Source organism: Branchiostoma lanceolatum, chromosome 11 (genome assembly GCF_035083965.1).
Source record: "Branchiostoma lanceolatum isolate klBraLanc5 chromosome 11, klBraLanc5.hap2, whole genome shotgun sequence".
Taxonomy (NCBI): Eukaryota; Metazoa; Chordata; class Leptocardii; order Amphioxiformes; family Branchiostomatidae; genus Branchiostoma; species Branchiostoma lanceolatum.
In genome coordinates this window covers 12,846,945-12,866,943 of record NC_089732.1, presented here as the reverse complement: position 1 = coordinate 12,866,943, position 19,999 = coordinate 12,846,945, and the positions used below count along the sequence as shown (strand labels likewise).

Sequence of the window (19,999 nt, the reverse complement as noted above, 5' to 3'; positions counted from 1 at the left end):
TCTATGTGTACTTGTAGAATTTCAAGAATTACTATATCCATATTTCAATGCCTAGATCTTTCGTATCCTTTATATACTGTGTGATACACTCTAAAAACCGGTATATATTGAAGATTCATAGTCATCTCTTTCAATCTAAATTTACCGCTTCTTTGGAAGAGTATTTGTATGAATGGTCACGTTGGCTCGCCCACCATTCTGATCCGCTAATTTTAGACCAGGAATGTGCTCTGCACTCTCTTCGTATGGAGGAAGATGTCAACAACTTTTATGAACTGTCGTAAATATAAAAGCTACAAAGCTGTCAACATATAAACATGATACTTGTACAGGGAAACACAATATGAAAGTTGTGTTGTATTGATGAAATCATCATTCATTTATTCTATAAATGATTAGCTAGATATTCTTTTGTGGACATAAAGGTTTACACATCTTGTTTATGATATGAGATACAAAATTTTGGCACATTTTAAAAAGAATTTCATACAATGACCATGTAGTGATGATATTATTGAAGGAATTAATATTCAATTTTTAGCAGTGTTAAAGGAATAAAGTAAATGTGTACAACACAAAAAAAGATTTCGATTTCCAAAGTACTAACATGAAGCATTTAAGTTTTCACAGGAAAAAAGAAGCTCAGTTAAAACAAAGATATGGCTTAGATAAAATTGCTTTGTCTTTACTTAAAAACTGACAAGCACCAACAATTTGTGTGTTTTGAGAGAAAAAGAAAAAAAAATCTCAAGAAACTGATTTTGAAAGCCTGTCTGAGCATATATAATCATACATACTACTAACACATGAAAATTCATGTCATTTGCCTAAAGTTACCAGTGTGGCACATAATAGAAGAGTCTTTGATATAGTGGCAGAACAAGAATAAAACCCGGTAGGTAGCAGAAGCAATATATTTCTCTTTATGATTCAGAGGGAAATATAATCACATGGTCTCCAATTCTTACTTTCTAACACCAAGTCTCTGAGCAGGTAGGAACTGATACAACATTTTTCCTTACATCTGCTTGGAAATTAAAAATACATCACAAATCAAGGCCTATGTTGTGTTTGCTGGTTTTCTCCTTGTTGCAACAATGGCTATGTTTTCTAATGACACGTCTGACTCTACATAATGCACCAGTTGTGAGTGGAAGTCGCGCTGCTGTAGATACCACAGTCTACCCTGGTCCAGCAGTCTCTTACACTGTCTCCCGATCTCCTCTCTTTCCTCCACAGTCCAGATGGCTGCTGCCCTGAGGTGTCGAGAAAAGAAAATGAACTTGATATCACTAACAACCAGGGGAACCATTTTTGAACTTGACCTTCGTTCCCACAACCGCTACTTACCTACCGAAAATCATGAAGATTCATTAACGTTTCCGTCACTTTTTTTTAATACAGTCAAACCTGCCTATAGCGGTCACTCAAGGGACTGGCCAAAATCGACCGCTATGGACAGGTGGCCGCTCTATAGAAACGGTTGATTGATTACGAGCAATAAGTGGCACATGTTTTCTGTACCCACTGAAAAACATTTATTCACATACATGTACAGTCAAACTTGGTCTACCGACCACTTCCACGAGACGACCATCGGCTCAAGATGACTGCTTTCGGTAGGTCCGGATTTTTCCACAAGCAAATTTAAGTCCAAGTCGATCCATCGATCCGCCCCCAATCCGGAGCACATGCGACCAAAATGTTGCCAAAGACAACCGTGTCATTTTCAATTGCGCGGTGACATCATTTATCAGCAAATAATTGCGGAATTTCACGGTAAAATCAGCCTGCTTGGGTCGGATTCCTTGCCGGGAGAAAAAACAACAGCTGCAAGATGCCGCCTGAGAGGTCATAGGGTCATTCGGATAGTCCACTGTAATGTGGGTGCAGCTGCAATGTGTGAGTTTTGATTTTACTCTACATTAAATAGTACAAAATGTAAACTTATTTCGTCAAAGAAGTTCTTTGAATAAAGAGAACAGAATATACAAAGAATGGATGACTTTATAACCTTTTTTAGAGGATAAAAGGCGTCTGTCTTGTTTAACAAACTGCTCCCCCATGGTACTACTAGTGAAGTAACCCAAGTAAACAAAGCGTCCCGCTAGGACCGCGCACCAAGAGGCTCTTTTTGTCTGCAAATTTCTGCCGTCTTAGCGGTTTTGGAAATTCAAAACCAACATCAGGAGCAAAATAAAACCATGTACAACATTTTCATGGGTAACATTGCAGCTATAATGACATTTTTTTCTGCGGGGATTTGAAAGAAGGCTCCCGAATCTTGCGGCGACCATGCGCTGTGACCGTTATCGGCAGTGTTTCCAGACCCGCGGGACCAAAAATCGTGTGGCCGCGACCGCGTTGGACAGGTGACCGCTATAGCCTAATTCTTAATGCTTATGTCAATGGGAAAAATCCAAGGGACCGACAAAAAGTGACCACTATGGGCAGGTGGCCGCTATGCAAAGGTGACCGCTAATACAGGTTTGACTGTACATACAAACACACAAATATGCAAAGTCTGCTGCAATACTGTTGGAAAACGCCAGGTGAACCATTTTCGAACATGACCTTCCTTTGTACAACCGCTACACACCCACCAAAAATCATGAAGATCCATCAAAGGTTTCTCAAGTTATGCTCTTGACATACATACAGACCCACCCGGCAGTTGGAGTAACCGAAAACATAATCTTCTTGGCAAAAGATAATAATTACACAGTCAAAGACCACTGAGGGGACTAAGAAAATCTAGTCTATGTGGACAGGTGGTCACAATGGACAGGGAAAGCAATGAATTACCTAATGTTTACAAGAATTGGTTAAAAAAAACACTTATTGAAATCCAAGTATTGAAAAAAAACGTTTATTTCCTGCTCCACAAAGACAACTAAAGTCTAACCTATCAATCACAACAATACTTACTTTGATTGTTCATACTTTTCCTCCTCGCCCTCCTCCTCACTGTTCTCTTTTTCTTCTTCCTCATTCCCTCCCTCGTTCTTTGTTTGACCTCTTGCGAACCCGCAGGTTGCCCAGCTTGACATGCTCCTCAGTATGTGGAAGTCCCCTTCTGTGAAGCCTATATTCGAAAAGAAGCCTTTCCCCACGTAACTGGTCCAAGTACAGCGGTGGTGACAGCATAGGGCTATCAGGATCCCTTCTACATGGCTGGAGAAGACAACAACAAATGGAACTAGAGTTAAGTATTTGAGCTACATGTACTTCAGGTTTGCTATGTTAGCTTAGCGATTACGGGGTCTTTTTATAAATATGAATTGGTATTGAATTTTTCTTTTTATTTGAGTTGAATGTGTGATAGTTGCGTGCCGATTTGTTAAAAATAGAGAGAACGCTAGCGACCCCAAAAAACACCCCTCCCAATGAAATGGTATAGCTACCCTGCGACGTCACAAAATCAAGATGGCGGCCACCACACATGCCAACGGATCAAACAAAGGTTTTGCTACACAAACCTGTAATAAATTGTAGCGAGTCATTCCCCAGACTAATTCCATCATTTATGGCAAATCCATTGAAAATGGATGCTGGAAAAGGATACTGACTTGAATGTGGTTGAAATGTAGGAAAAGTGCCTTTTCCAAAGCCAAAACATGATAGGACCTTCTAGGATTCAAACCCAACAACATTCACCACAACGCCATCATGCATTCAAAATAGTGCTGCGTACCTAAACGTAACATCAGGTACCGGTACAGAGGTTTAGGTACAGGTCCGCACTGTACCTGAACAATTAAAAAAATTAAAATGTGTTTTTCTGAACTTCTTCAATAATGATAGAAACATCAATAAACTGTTTACAACTTGTCAGTATCTTTATTTAAAAACATAATAACAAGGTTTCCTACTGCCAAACTCCCTTGGACTTGCTATCTGCCTGAATGATCTGTTGCATATTAGCAACGCTGTTCTAAGGTGTCACTTTGGTCACGATTGGTGTTGCATGAGGCCATGAGGTTAGGAGATCAGTCACAAAATAAGCACATACTTGGTGTAAATCTATTTCGGTACAGTACCGGTACTTCATGATCCAGTATTTGGGACCTGTACCGAATCAATTTTTACGGTACAGTACAGTACCGGTACGCAGCACTAAGTCAAAACCAATAGACTGTACTCTTCACCTTGTATTCTTAGCATCTTCATCCTTTAATCTCTTAGCTGGAGGACTTGAGTTGTCATCTGTTCTTGATGTTGACAATACATCCTCCAAGTCTTCCCTTTGTTCCTGTATACCAGTGACAATTGATGATGTTGTACTGTCTACTAACTGCCCTTCTTTAGCACTGCTGTCCTGAGATGTGCTGTCTGACACTTGGAGTTCTCTAGATGCTGTTTTTTTTACAGAAGAACTAGGGGAAACTTCTTTGGGACTGCTTCTTGGACTTTTACAGTGAAGGGTCTCTATAAGACATCTTAGGGTGAGGTCTGTAGAAAGGAAGAATGGAATATGAATTTTCAAGGTAAAACATAAAATGTGCAGCAATTATTTTTGGTAACGATAATGAATGTTTAACGTTGAATAAATTCATCAGTCACGTTTACTTGACAGTTACGAGAACATTCTTCGAACAGTGACTAGAAAATGGTAGCGAAAATACGCACCTCCAAATTTTCGACGACTCCTGTCCGTCTTGTTCACGGAGTTCACTTGTTCGCGAGACTAGGCCACTCCGTGAACAAGACGAATGTTTAACGATAATGAATATTTGTAATTCATGTAATGTCCACAACATAGCTGATACATTGCCAAGTGTATTTTTTTTGGTTGGTTTATTGGTTTATTGGTCAGAAATTACCCGTGCAATGGCAGCCAGTGCTGCATTGCTGCAGGGTTTACAATCATATAATACAGAACAGATACATATTTGCTCCACACTTGCACTTTGTGGAAGTGTCGCAAGGGTCTGGGCGGCTGCCATTCGGCGCCAGCAAGTGACCTCAATACGACCTTCCCCAACCAAAGTCAGGTACCCATTCACACCTGGGTGGAGTGAGGAAAGTCGCGTTAAGTGCCTTTCCTAAGGGCACAACAGCGGGACAAAGCAGTGATTTCCAACCCAGGACCTCTCGGTTCTGGGCGAAACACCCTAATGATTGCGCCACACGATGCCACAATGTGTCTATAACAAAATAATAAAAAAAAGGAAGAAACAAATAAGACAGGTTGGGAGAAAAGAAGTAATATAAGAAGCTGACATTACCTGTGGCAGCCCCACACAGATGTTTACTGATGGCAGCTACTGGTCCCTTCTGTTCGGCCATACTTGGCACCAAGCCTAATTACAATACACAGATTGATATCAAATATGTAAGATGATGTGCTCTACTTACATTCTACATAATTATCTCCATGAAAAAAGCCTTTATCATGGGGATATTGTTTTGAGTGTGCTTGCGTGTGTGTTTGCGTGTGTGTATGTGTGTATCTCCGGATGCTTAAAGTCAGCATAACTGAAGAACGTGTAGATGGATTGTAATGATATTTGGTATGTGGGTAGGTGTTGGGAGGAGGTCAAGGTTGATTTTGGGCCCCCTGGTATGTGTCACTGGAACTGCAATGGCCTATTTCAATTTGTCAAAATCTTCTAAGGAGAATAACTAAAGAAAGGAGCAACAGATTTTCATGTTATTTTTTGTAAGTTCAATTACTGATAGAATACTGTAAATGCATGCAGAAATGTTTGTGGGGATCTAATTTCATGGTAGGGAGAAAGTTGAGTGTTTGTAGGGGTTTTGAGTTCGCATCTGAAACAATAGTAGCGCTACAGTCAAACAATGGAACGGCTTTTTGCGGTTCGCGGTAAAGAGTTCACCGCAAAAACCATGAACATAAAACCACCGCAAACATTTCTGCCTTCACAGTACACAATAGCTGAAAAAAATATCACTAACATAATGTAAACCAAGTAGTGCGGCGTTCCTAAATGTAACATCAGGTACAGGTACCTGCACAGAGGTTTAGGAACCTGTACCTGTAACTTAACAATTTAAAAAATTATGTGTTTTTCTGAACTTCTTCAATGTCAAAAACATAAACTGTTTTCAACTTGTCAGTATCTTCATTCAAAGAACATAACTAGGTTTCCTACCGCCAAACTCCCTTGGTCTTACTATCAAAACTCCCGGCCTGCCTGAATGATCTGTTGCATATTAGTTACTCTGTTCCAAGGTATCACTTTGGTCGCGTTTGGTGTTGCATGTCTATTGAGGTCAGGAGATCAGTCACAAAATAAGCATATATTTATATTGGTACAGTACCAGTACTTCATGATACGGTATTTTGGACCTGTACCGAATAAATTCTTACGGTACAGAACCAGTACACAGTACCGGTACACAGCACTAGTAGTAGTACCAAGTGTCTGGATGCCAGACCTCCAATCTCTATAATATCTATTGGTGGTCTGGCATCCAGGCTATACTCACTTGGATTATCTCACTAGGATAAGAGCACTACTTACCCAGGTTTAGGTCCTCTATATCAACCTTCAGTCTCTCAAAATCAGGTCCTTTTTCACCGCGACGGATGTTCTTATCAAACTGGAAAAAAAGACATACAGTAGTAAGATGGAGAAAGCTGGTGAATTTGTGAAACATCTAGCCTGTGTTTACACAAGGTTACTGACCCCCACCCTAGGAGGATGGCGGTTACTGACCCCCCAGGGGGATGGCGGTTACAGGACCGGCCGGCCACTAGGAGCGCGATTCGTCAGACAAGTGAAACATCTAGCCTAACTTCAAAGCATTTTACCAACAAAAAAATGACACTTTTGCTACACTGTTGTGGAGTCACCCTCATACAACAATGAACCAATACATGCTAGAAAGGATGTTATGAAATTACATGTGTGTTGTTTATTTGCTTGTTTTTCTCACCTTGTGCTTGGTGTTGGCCCTGTCAATCAAAATAAAGTGGGAGGTGGCCTGTTCTGGGAGGCACATCTGGACATAGTGAGACAGTCTTCCTGCAACCAAACAGCAAAGTAAAAAAACAAACAGCAACTGTTGATGACTAGATAATAATAATAATGATTTATTGGTCACAAATCACCCGTGTAATGGCAGCCAGTGCTGAATTGCTGCAGGGTTTACATCATATAATACAGAACAGATACATAATTGCTCCAAACTTGCACTTTGTGGAACTGCCGCAAGGGTCTGGCTGCCATTCGGCGCCAGCAGGTGACCTCAATACGACCTTCCCCAACCGAAGTCAGGTACCCATTAACACCTGGGTGGAGTGAGGAAAGTTGTGTAAAGTGCCTTTCCCAAGGGCACAACATCGGGGCATATCGGGGTTTCGAACCCGGGACCTCTTGGTTCTTTGGGGTGAAACACTCTACCGATTGCGCCACATGATGCCACAGATAAAGTCAGAGGTTCATGATACTGTAAATTCATGTATTCTTGTGAGGATTTAATTCTGGGGTAAAAGAGAAAAGATGTTTTGCTGTGTTTGAAGTTTGCAGTTGTCACAATTTCCAAGTAAGAGGTCACCATAAAAAAACATGAAAATAAAGCCACTGTGAACATTTCAAGATTAACAGTAAAACTTCTCACCTCTCCCTGCTCCAAACTCTATAAAACAGACATCAGACTTTAAAAGATCTAGGTGATCTAGGTGACCAATAAGGGAAGCCTGTAAATAAAATAAAATAAAATGAAATAAAACATACATGTACAGTAATGTCAGTATATTTAATGAGTTCTCGTATGAGTTGGAAGTGTACCTGTATCTGTACAGCCTGTATAAATGCCGTTCGGCATAACACACCATGTATTTTCCGTAAACCTTTACACAATGAATAGTTTCTGTGATGTTAAACTGTACTGCAAGGCCACACCAATCTAATTTCTTGCTTAACAGATTTTTTTTAATTTGAGCACAAAAAAAATCATGAAAAACAGAAGGCTGGGGTGAAAACTTGCACCTGACCCTGTTCACACCCTGAAACTGTGTGCACCAAAGTACAAACTCTCCTCTGAGTTTCTGTTTTCATGTTGATTTTCCAATCTAGCATTTTTTTTAAATTCCTTTAACCGAGAAATTAAAATGGTGTGGCCTAATAGCAGACTGATATCTAATACTGGCAACTGGAAAACTCTTATAAGTGTCTCAAGACTCATAAATGTATTACTTGAACCACTTTGACTGAAGATGAGTACAGGTAGACATACCTGTTGTTTAAGATGTTTGAGTGCTGATGCTCCATTGTCTGGGTCCTCAAGCATAGCTTTCATTCCCTGATGAGAAAGCACGGCTTCAGGTATGTTGGAAACACTCGCTGTAAAAGTAGTGAAACATTTCTTGTGCTCAGTTTTTAGTGAACACATTTAACTTTTAGCACAATACAGGTGTTATATTTAGAGAACTTAGAGGATATCTATTGGACCAGGCAATAAAACAACCCAAACTAATCTTTTGTCAAGTTTGTCTTTACTTGGGAAGAAGGAGGTACTATGTAGATCTATGTATACTCTTTTCAGTTTGCTAATATGTTTGAAAATAAAAACAGGTTTGACAGTTACCTTTGTATGCTTTATGTACTCTTTCTACAAATGACATCAGCTCTTCTGTGCTCATGGAATGATGACTAATCTGAAACAACAATAAAACATGTTAATACAAATGACAAAGGAGTTGTTAGAGACATATCACCTCACAGTAACAATACAGTAAATAGTTAAAATACCATGTAGGTACTAGGAATTTGAAAAAGCACACTACTAGTACACATGTATATCTATGGCCAAGACTCTATCTTAATTCAATTGTCCTTTGCCTTACTAGTACATGAATTACATATTCTGTGCATCTCACTGGCTTCATCACTTTTTCTAGAATTGTGGAATATGTCTGACCAGATGCAAATTCTATTCAGTAACAATGTGATAAATATAAAATACAACACGGATATTTCGTATCACCCGAGGTACCAGCCCGACCCGCGGGAGGGCTGGGACCGAGGGTGATGCGGAATACACTGTGTTGTATTTTATTTCTGTCATACACACCCGAGAAAACACACATCTCAATGCGCAATGCGCCGAAAGTTGAGGGAGTTTTGTGTCCTCAAACACAAAACTGTAACAACATTGATTCCCACCACCTAATCCGGTATTCGAATTTTCAATGGCAGCGCAACCGGCGCACTCGAAATGCAGTCAAAATATTCTATGGAAGCCCGTGTGATACAACTCTAGAACCTCATGTGACATTGATAGTTATCACACGGTCGGGAACAACCGTATCAAGCCCAGGCACAACATAAAAAGGATAATACTTATAGTGGTCCTTATCATTATGATGTTCCCACCTTTACATCCTCTTCTTTGTTCTGTCCACAGGTGAGACCAGAGTTCACACCTTTCTGGAGATACAACTGTAAAATACAGGTGCAAAATTAGAACACAATAATCATTGGGCTATCTTCCACATTGAAATCAAACATGTTTTTCCAAACTTTTTAAATCTAATTTCTTGCCACGATTCACAGCGAACTCATAACATTCTGTTTGGAGATTTTAATCCAACACATGTACACGAGCATATGTTTATTCAATTATTGATGGTTAAGAAGCTGAAGGAATTACCGGGGAAGGTCCTTGTCTGGAGTTGCATTTCTTCAGATGCTTCTTCAGCTGGTCTTCATAACAGGTACTGGAAGAAAGGGAAGAAATTGTATTGTTTAAGAGGTAACTGTTATCATTATTAAAGAGAACGAAATTTTGACATATGTTATTCATAATTCTAGTCGGACAATGTACTGAATCTGTTCCCGTTTCAGATACTTACTGATTTGGATCCAGGGGACAGTTGACACGTTTTCGCCCTCCACCAGTCTAGCAGGCAGAAAGAAAACACATCCACATTTAATTTAGGAAACAAAACAGGTAAACAACTCGACCTCATAATTTTGACATGCCCCCCTCCCCATGCCACGAGTTTTTACAAAGTACATTCGAAACACAGTATTGTCGGGGGAAAATATAAAATCACCACTTTTACCTCGTCTTCTGGTGCAAAGTTGGCGTGCTCACCACAAAACTTCTTCCCCGGGCCAGGAACAAGCTTGCAAAAGCGCTGTTTTCTTTTCAAGAAGAACGCACACCTTTCTTTTTGCTCTTGGTCGGCCATCTTGAAATTGGAACATCCCACTTTATCCGAGGGACGGAACATTGATATTCTTCAAGCATCAATATATTGATAACTTTTTAAAGAAAAACTGCATACCTTCGATAGCAACTTAACATAAAATGAATGTTTAAGGTTTTATTGTGTTTATGAAAATGTTGAATATTGTAAAGCAGAATCACCCCCGAATTGGAGTGGAATATGCTGCTACCCATAATCCTTGTCAATTTGACCCCGACACACCTGCCTAACAACAATATACAGGTGAGTCACTGAGGTAAGGAACAGCGCACAGAGCCGCGGTCGACTTTCAGCCGAGCCGACATCTTATAAAACAGGGAGAAATATCACTCCTTAAGGCGGGAACTCACTATGAAGACTCTTAGAAGATAGCACAGGGCTGCGGAAAAGAATTAAGGTAAACCTTAATGACCTTTTACCCAATGTTTGCTTAACGCTGTGGGATAACATTTTAACGTTACTCGCATATTCAGGAACTGAACTAAAATGTGTATATTAGCCATAGTGACCTCCGTGCTATTTTTGGGGGGTTGTACTAAGTACAGTAACGCTAGATAGGTAAAACTATTCATGTTTGGAAAGATGAGGTCGTACATGTGAATGAAACAAAATACAAATCATACCGGGTCTATATGAAGATATTCTACTTGTGGTATCTGAAAAATTATGTTAACTCCTGAAGGTCAACACAATATCCAAAAAGTGACGAAGGTATTGAACGCCCTTCCGTCCTTCGCCATCAGTTTACGTCATTCCATATGTGTTAGCGCATCACCGTACGCGGGAGTCCGACCCCGATCTTCTAATATTGTTAGCAGAAGGGAGTTTACTACTAGCCTCCACCAGGCCCTCCTACAGGCGTATGAATGGTAGAATTCGTCAGAAAAATGAATAATTAGCCAGTAGAGTCAGTCTACTGTGAAGATCACGTTTCGCCCGAGTAGGAGCCTGCAAATGAAACCCTGGCAAATATCCTCCCTATAGCCGGCGTAGTTAGTCTGGTAGAGACTAGTTTACTACATGCCTTTGTCACTATGTACTCGCGTCAATAGCCTTAGGCAAACACTTTGTACTCGATGCAGTCATGTGGTTGTACCAGGCCGTACCGGTACTTATGTATGGGTCTGTCTCAGTTCATGACTTCCTCGTTCAACGTCTTGGATGTCGAAAAACTTGTCATTCAGTACGTAAACATATAAGAACATTTAAGGTAGTTTTAAGGATTCTTTTGACATAAGATATTCTGTATTAACCAGTGCCACACGTAAGTGTTTCGTGTGTTGTGTTGAATAACACTTAAATTCACGATGGCGTAGCTCTAACTAGCTAGTGAACCAAACCATAGTTTGAATAGGTAGACACTTGTACTGGCATTGTTCTTGGCAGGTGAAGAAAAAAAAACGAAAAAGGGAGGGGGGGCTAAGCCGCAAGTGATAGAGCACGGAAAGAAGACTACTCTATGTAAACACTTTCATGGTACGTCTTTCGCAGTTTTAAGGTACGCTTCCTTGTGTCATGTGATTCTGTTGGACATAAAATCGTTTATCGAACAAGAGTATTTTTCTATATGCTCCATATACGACTCCTAAGGATACACTATGATTGTAGTCCAGTATTTCATTTGTTTGTATTACCGTATGATACCCAGTAAACCACCTCATGGCGTAACACATCAAATTTGTACTGAACAGTATGGGCTGCATATCCAGACAGATTTATTTGACCCACTTACACCGGGGTGGACCTTAACACGAGACATCCATTTCATTGACGCTTGAAGCACTTTTCTGACTTAATGAAGAACAATCGCCCCCGCCAATCGTCTACCTGGGGGACGAAAGCTTGTTTGAAACATTCGTGTTCCGTGACTAGAATTAGATTTGTGCCCAGGACGAATGGTGGTAGACAATTTACCAAATGTGTTTTGTATCAATTCGCTTCTGTGGACGCATGACTTAAAGGAAAGCTACACAAAAAATTGAAAATCCTTCTATACTATGCTTAATATGTTCCAAAGCCAAATTCTTACTTCAAGTTGTTTCACATAAGTCCGTCATAGTTCTGGGATTTTCCACAGTTTGCACCTAATGCCGTGCTGACGCCTTCTCACCTGATAATTGAATTATATGACGTCAGTGTTTCAAATTTTTCACATGATGATTGAATTTTAGAACACTGACGTCATATAATACAATCATCAGGTGAAAAATTTGAAACACTGACGTCATGTAATTCAATTATCAGGTGAGAAGGCGTCAGCACGGCATAAGTTGCAAACTGTGCAAAATCCCAGAACTATGACGGACTTATGTGAAACAACTTGAAGTAAGATTTTGACTTTGGAATATATTAAGCATAGCATAGAAGGATTTTCAATTTTTTGTGTAGCTTTCCTTTAAAGAACGGTTCTATTGGCAAAGATTCAACAACACAGGAGTTCAACACTCTAGCAACTTATAATAAGTTCACTCTTTTACCGATCGAGAAACGAGCTTTAAGTATGGAATTGAAAGTGGTCTTGGTTTTCAAATAAGGGTATATAAAATTGACGATTTTTGTCATATTCAAAAGATGTTTTTTTTTTCCTCATGATCAGATTTTTGCAATAGGATTGACATAAACAAGATCGTCTACTATTTTCATAGATACATAAATAGGTCGATTTTCAAGGGATTCACACGTACAGATACAGTTGTGCCGAGATATATGTGAGTTTGACAAGACAAATAACAAAGAAATGACTCCAACACAAAGAATGATTTATAAAGGCCTTGTTAGCGTCTGGTACGATTGATTGCCGATAATTATTATTCTTTGTCAACCTTTGTGGGATATTCTATAGCATATTTTCAACATTAGACAAGAAAATACTTCATAATCTTGATTCAGTTCGTTTTGTTATTGCTGTTAATTAGACTAATATGTAACCTTTATAATTATTAATTCCTTTCGCTGTATTACTGTTATTTTTATGTTATGATGACATACTAGTAGTTTGTCTTGTTATTTGCTGTTAACCTGAGTTATTTGTTACGTTGTAATTATTAGTTCATTTTGTTATTTTTGACCGTCATCTGTATTTTATGAACAGAAGACCCTCATAAGCATATATGCTTCTTGTCTAATGCGCAATAAATGAATGTGAATAAAATAGAAAATAAATAAATAAAAAAGATGCTTCAACAGCAAACGCGTCTTTGATATGATGATTTTGGAACACTTCGAGCAATGGTAACTATGTAAATTCTCACGCCAGATAGATCCAACGATAAAATCCAACACGCTTACTGATGCATAACCGTATATTTCAGTTCCTATAATCGAACACGCGATGTTTTAGTCTGTTTCGTGGCTAATAGCACTCAGGGCTAGCCTCCGATGCAGACTCAATCCGGCTGTTTTCTTTTTCAAGTTATTGTTTTTATACTATTATATTTTTTTCTTATTGCTGGCCGGGAATAAGAAAAAAATATAATAGTATAAATACAATAACTTGAAAAAGAAAACAGCCGGGTTGAGTCTGCATCGGAGGCTAACTCAGGGCAATAAGTTATCAAGCATTTGATGGGGTATAAAAAGGGGTTACCAATCCTTTCCCCAACCAGGAAACAGCCGAATGTGTATTGAAACAGGAACGGGAAATCATACTGAATTTCCTATACAATGTTGCTGCTATTCAGACCAGTAAAATGTATCAGGATTTCTCTAAGCTGACAAAGAAAAGACTATTCTTCTTTTAACTACCAAAACCCCACAAATTATAGAAAAGGTGGGACATTACGTCTTCCATTGCTTACAAAAGAGAAATCAAACCCCTCACTAGTTATAGACAATTGCGTTTTTGTAATCTATTTTTGCCGCTTTAATACCTATTTTGTACCCTGTTCTTTTATCTATGTTATCTGCAATTAGCCTTATTTACAATAAACTTATAATCACAAAAGTTATACAGAGGTCACTGACATCAACCACTTTCCTTCATGACCTACGTCACTGCCATGGTCCCACGTGATTGGCACGCTCAGATTTAAAAGGGGCCAATGACATCCATTATCCACTAACGACATCATAACCCCATGGTGCTTCAACAATGAAACACCGACTGTACTGGTAGCTATAATTCATTCATTATAATGGTCATCTTTGACATTGCTTTTAACGAAGTTTGCAAAGAACTTGACTTCCTTGGTAATTCAGCAACTTTGACATGTTTCCAGGCGTTAGCTTATGATATACGTAACTAAAGTAAACACAACTCTTGCATCTAATGGTATTGATACAAAAAAAGGCTTTTTTGCTTCTTTTGGACTACAACAATATCATATACTGGCTATCTGTATCAGGCTGCATTATTGTATAGCTGGTATAATCTACCTTCAGAATAACACGCGAGTTATCCATATAGTTCAACTGTTAGCGTCACTTCGTACACGATAAATTGACTGTTTATATTATTTTTTAATCTCTTACGATTGTTTGTGATCTTTTGTTTTGTAGGACTGAAAAGATTTCGGTTTGGATGCCGCGTTGACTCCTACCAGTTTGATCCATGACATCTTGGCCGTTTCATTAACCACTGACACACCGCATCCGAACAACAAAACATTACATCATGATAGCGAGGTGGATCGACGACAAGTTACGTCGCATGTTCTACCATGTCGGCAGGGCGGTTGCCTTCCTCCCGGCTCCCTTCATTCTGCTCCCGCTCGTCGCTTCAGGCCTCCTCGGCTACTTCGGGATCAGAAAACTGGCCATCAGCGACGACTTAGAATACCTCTTCACTCCGGAAAACAACCAAGCCATCTTAGACCGCGACGCTTTAGAGGTAGTTGAGTTCTTCCCCACCGACAACGTGGCCTGGGGGTCGACGGCGCGGGTCATCATTCAAGCCGCCGACGGTGGAGACGTCCTCTTTCGAGACGACGTCTTCGCAGAAGTCTTAAGATTTCACAACGTCTTACGGACTTCAAACACAACGTCCAGGTCGTTCGACGATCTCTGTATCCGCGCCGGCGACGGTTCGTGTGTTGTTAGTAACGTTCTCCAGCTGATGATAGACACTGGCTCTGGAACGAACCTCACGAAGATGAACCTCACCTTCCCTTACTACAACCCAAACGGCTTAAACTATAGCCTCGGACTTTACCTTGGGAACGAGCTCGGGGGACTAGAGCTTGGAACGGATGGAAGAACAGTTTTATCCAGTAGAGCCCTACAGTTCGTCTACATATTAACAGAGTCTTGGAACTCGTGGACGGACACGTTTCTCCAAGTCTGTTCAGAGTTCGAGTCTGAGAACATAACGGTGAACTACAACACGTACAGATCTTTGAACGACGAACTGCTAGACCTGCCGACTAGGGTGATTCCGTACCTGGCGGCAGCGGTGGGATTGTTGGTCCTGTTCTCTGTGTTTTCGTGTATGATGTTGGACTGGGTTCTGACCAAGCCGTGGTTAGCATTGATGGGCGTGCTGTCGGCCATTCTCGCTATCGTCTCCTCCTTCGGACTGGTTCTTCTGACGGGAGAACAATTCTCAACACTGGTCGCCGTGGTTCCATTCCTCCTGATAGGTAAGTGAAGCATACAAACGCCTTATGTTTGCCAACTGAGGTTTACATGTATCTACTTGGTAATACACATTACTGCTTCCCAGTTTTCCGTAGGTTTCTATAAGCCCCATGTTCAAACTTCCATCTTTGGCGAAGCACATCTGATCCAGCAAAAGAAGAAGAAAAACACTAAGCCTGTCATTGAACCAATTGAGATTTGTCCCGTAGTTACAATGGACTATCATGGCTACTCTCCAAGCAGAGGTCGGTGGGGGACGATTGTGACTGACAGTGGGGGATAGCGGCTAAAACGAGGCATATGATAAAAAGGTCACAATCTTCCCCCACCGACCTCTGCGCTTGGAGAGTAATCATGGCTACATAGACGAAGGTGTCATGTCAAGCATGTGAGTACCCGTACGCGTTTGGGCATTGGTTTGGAAATGAGACATCTTATTTCGACCAGAATGACTGACATGATGTCAATCAACCAATCGTTCGCAGGCATCAGTGTCTGATGCATGGCGGCTGCAGACATGCCAGGCTGGTCTGCTCTCGGCATAGACCTTCCAGTCGGTTATGGTGATCCCGAGCCCCTGGAGCGTGTTGAAGATTTCGTAAATGTTTATGTGCCGTCTCATGCGGGGCGAGTTTTTAATCATTCGCCTTTTTACCTTCCCTAGGAGTGGGAGTGGACGACATGTTCGTCATGATCGCCGCCTGGCGGAAGTGTGACGTACGACTTCCGGTGCAGGAACGCATGGGGCGCGCCATGTCTGACGCGGCGGCCTCCATCACCATCACGTCAATCACCGACTGCGTGGCGTTCGCCGTCGGCGTCATCAGCGTCTTCCCGTCCGTGCGCATCTTCTGCAAATACGCCGCCATTGGAGTCGCCTTTGATTATCTGTATCAGGTGAGTTTGTAGAAGACACGTACTTGTAGGATTTCTTCTAACGTCGGCAGGGCCCCCGCCGGGACCCGGGCTGATTTTAACCGCCGCCAAATCAAAGTAAATACGCTGCCATTGGAGTCGCCTTTGATTACCTGTATCAGGTGAGTTGGTAGAAGACTCGTACTTGTAGGATTTCTTCAAACATCGGCAGGGCCCCCGCCGGGACCTGGGCTAATTTTAACCGCCGGCAAATCAGATTAGCTGAAGATTTAAAAAACTGAATGTGACCTCTAATATTGTATCGTTTGAATCTCCAGATCACCTTTTTCGCTGCCATCATGTCGCTAGCCGGCCGGCGGGAGCGAGCCAACCGCCACTGCTTCACCTGCTGTCCAGTCCTCCCCAAATCACAGGCACGCGACAAGAGCGCCGCCTACCGACTCTGCTGCGCAAGTGGCGTATCCAGAGAGGACAACCCAAACGACCCTGTGGTCAACAAGGACCCTTTACTGACCACATTTCTGTACAAGTACCTAGCGCCTTTGATAGTTAAAACACCATCAAAAGCTGTTCTCTTTATATTGTACGCAGGCTATTTGGGAGTGGCCATCTGGGGGTGTTTACAAGTAGATATTGGCCTTAGATTTCAAAACCTCGCAGCGGACGACTCTTATGTCGTAGCTTTCCACGATCCAGAAGAGGCATATTTTAAAGAGTATGGTCCTAAAATAGACATAGTTATGACCGAGCCGCTGGAGTATTGGAGAGTAGACGTGCAACAGGCTGTTTTGGACAAACTAAAAGCTTTCGACCAGAGCCAGTATTTCTACGACACATCGGAGACCGCAGAGGTCTGGTTGCGGGACTATCTTCTCTTTCTGAATCAGACGGGCAACTCTGATGCAGCCACAAACAAAACGGCTTTTATGCAAATTCTAGTTGACCAGTTTTTACCACAATTTGGACGTCAGTATCAAGTCAATTCCATAAAGTTCTCAGACTTCTATACCAATATCACGGCATCCCGGTTCTTTGTGATACCGGACGACGTCAAGACCAAAGAGCGAGAGAAAGACATGATGATAGAAGCTCGTAGGATCGCAGAGAAGGGGCCAGTCAAAATGGTGGCTTTCGCCACCGAGTTTATTTTCGCAGAGCAGGTTGTGTCAATTCTTCCGAGTACGCTTCAAACTGTAGGTATAGCCGCAGCCGCCATGTTTGTGGTGTCGTTCCTCTTCATTCCGCACTGTGTCGCTACTATCTTTGTCACCTTTGCTCTCGTGTCAATCGACGTGGGGCTTGTGGGATACATGGCGCTGTGGGGGGTCCAACTTGACATCGTCTCAATGACGTCAATAATTATATGCATCGGGTTTTCCGTGGATTTCTCAGCCCACATCACCTACGCTTACGTCAGTGCACAAGCTACGGCTCCCGCGGACAAGCTTGCTGAAGCGTTTCGCGCAGTCGGTATGCCCATCCTTCAGTCCTCTCTCTCTACCATCCTTGGCATGGTAGTTCTTGCCTTCTTCCCTGCCTATCTTTTCAAAGCGTTCTTTAAGACCATTTTCCTGGTTATGGCGTTTGGCGCGGCGCACGGACTGGTCATCCTCCCCGCTCTACTGACCATTCTACCCGACTGCGGGCCCAAACCGAACGAGACCAAAATCGCAGACGAGAAAAATCAGACAAAGAAATTTTCAAACGGCCACCTCTCAAATAATCTATCCACACATTCGCTCAGTCCATCTAAAATGGCGAATAAATCGCTACAAATGAACAATGTTAAACGCACGTCGTCTCTTCCAAATCTTAACCCGAAACTGGGGACTGATAACCCGTATTTTACCCCAGAAATGCGCACCTGGATCAAATGGGTGAAAGACCAAAAGCCTACTGGTATAGATAATCCAGTCATGACGGGAGACACAATGGAAGTGTCCGAACTTTGACGTTTTTTTTTTTCGTTTCAAGGCATCCTCAATTGAGGTGAAGCATGATGCTTTTTCAAGTAGCTAGTGGAAGTGCAATGCAGCTTCGCTACGGCTCGCGTTTTTGGCCAAGCGCACCGGGTCACCCCTACTCTTCTCGATAAGTGTGTTGGGTTCTTTTACGTGCAGAGGTTTGACGCTTGAGGCTAATGCCTGAAGCTCCCTCATACACGGGGCCGCCGGCTTTACGTCACCATCCGAAATGACAAACGTTACTGTGCAATCAAACACGTGAAATGTGCAAATCATTTAGCTGCTTTAATGAAGAAATTAAACGGTGTTTTGTTCTTTTGTTCTTGCATGTTGACGACTATTTGTAAAGGGACTTTTCCTTTTTTTACTGTTTGACAGCTGTACAACTTAGCTTGTTGTTATTCAGTTCGTGATACATGTATGTAGAATAACCGGAGTATTCTTTTCAATGTTTAAATTTACATGATAAATGATTGTACACTGGTGATCGTCTGTATGTTCAACTGTACATGTATCAAAGTTGACGTATTTTATTCGTCCAAAGTTTATCGGAATTTGCTGTATTTTCCATAATTCATTGTATGGATTTTAATGGACAGTTGATTTAAATGGAAATGTAAATAACAAGAGATTTTGAATACCTATATATATATTGAGGATTTTAGATACAACTGTAGTAATAATTTATTTTCCGCTTATGGACGGAATATCTGTATTGGTGAGTATTAGTGTACGTCACCTGTCCATAATATTGAGTGCAGTCCGAAATGAGCTGAGTTGTCATAATATTGAGTGCATTCAACAAGCTATTACTTATCTAAATCCATGTACCGGTGTATTCTGTCACGTGACCACTGTCGACCAATGAAATGACCTGTGTCAACAACACAAATCACTGTTGAAATCGATATATTTGTAACAGGATTTTAAAGTCTCATACCTCCTTGAAATATATTTTTTTGAAAGTGTATGTTTTTGATGTTGCTATATGTTATTGAATTGAATATACATGTATATGGCAAACCAATCATATCTTGGTTTACAGTTTATGCTATGATAAACTTTGACTTTAAGTTTACGAACCTGGGTTTTACCGCGTTGTCTGACAGCTTTTTATCTTTCCTTCTGAGCAACTTGACCTTCAGTGAAGTATCCAGCCAGCTGAGCACCCTACTTACCATGCACAGGATTTCCACCAAGGGGCGTCTTTGCAATACGTTTCTGACAAAAACGTCACTGTAGTTCCTAAACAAGCTGCTAGGGTGCCCAGACCGATATCCCTTCTTCTTGGTCCCAAAAGCTTTCTGCCACTCAAGAATCAATATCATAGCACTGTACAGATCGAGACCAGAAGACTTGAAGTTTTGCTGCAGCACCAGAGAAAGCCGCTAGGAAGCCCGCA

At 41.3% G+C, this 19,999-nt stretch overlaps 2 protein-coding genes across 2 annotated transcripts; one reads left to right on the top strand and one right to left on the bottom strand.

The window, feature by feature from the left end:
• Positions 1-10,172, bottom strand: LOC136444750 (tRNA:m(4)X modification enzyme TRM13 homolog). The gene is made up of 13 exons (XM_066442466.1): positions 10,037-10,172; positions 9,824-9,870; positions 9,622-9,688; positions 9,345-9,410; positions 8,557-8,626; positions 8,206-8,312; positions 7,588-7,666; positions 6,904-6,992; positions 6,489-6,567; positions 5,229-5,303; positions 4,149-4,452; positions 2,929-3,174; positions 1-1,256 (listed from the first exon to the last, which is right to left on the bottom strand). Exons 1-13 carry the CDS (start codon positions 10,163-10,165, stop codon positions 1,061-1,063), a joined length of 1,554 nt encoding a protein of 517 aa, XP_066298563.1. The 5' UTR covers positions 10,166-10,172; the 3' UTR covers positions 1-1,060.
• Positions 10,173-10,418: 246 nt separating this feature from the next.
• LOC136444727 (patched domain-containing protein 3-like) lies at positions 10,419-18,740 on the top strand. Its single transcript, XM_066442428.1, has 4 exons — positions 10,419-10,580; positions 14,681-15,759; positions 16,422-16,654; positions 16,951-18,740. Exons 2-4 carry the CDS (start codon positions 14,796-14,798, stop codon positions 18,583-18,585), a joined length of 2,832 nt encoding a protein of 943 aa, XP_066298525.1. The 5' UTR covers positions 10,419-10,580; positions 14,681-14,795; the 3' UTR covers positions 18,586-18,740.
• The last annotated feature ends 1,259 nt before the right edge of the window (positions 18,741-19,999 follow it).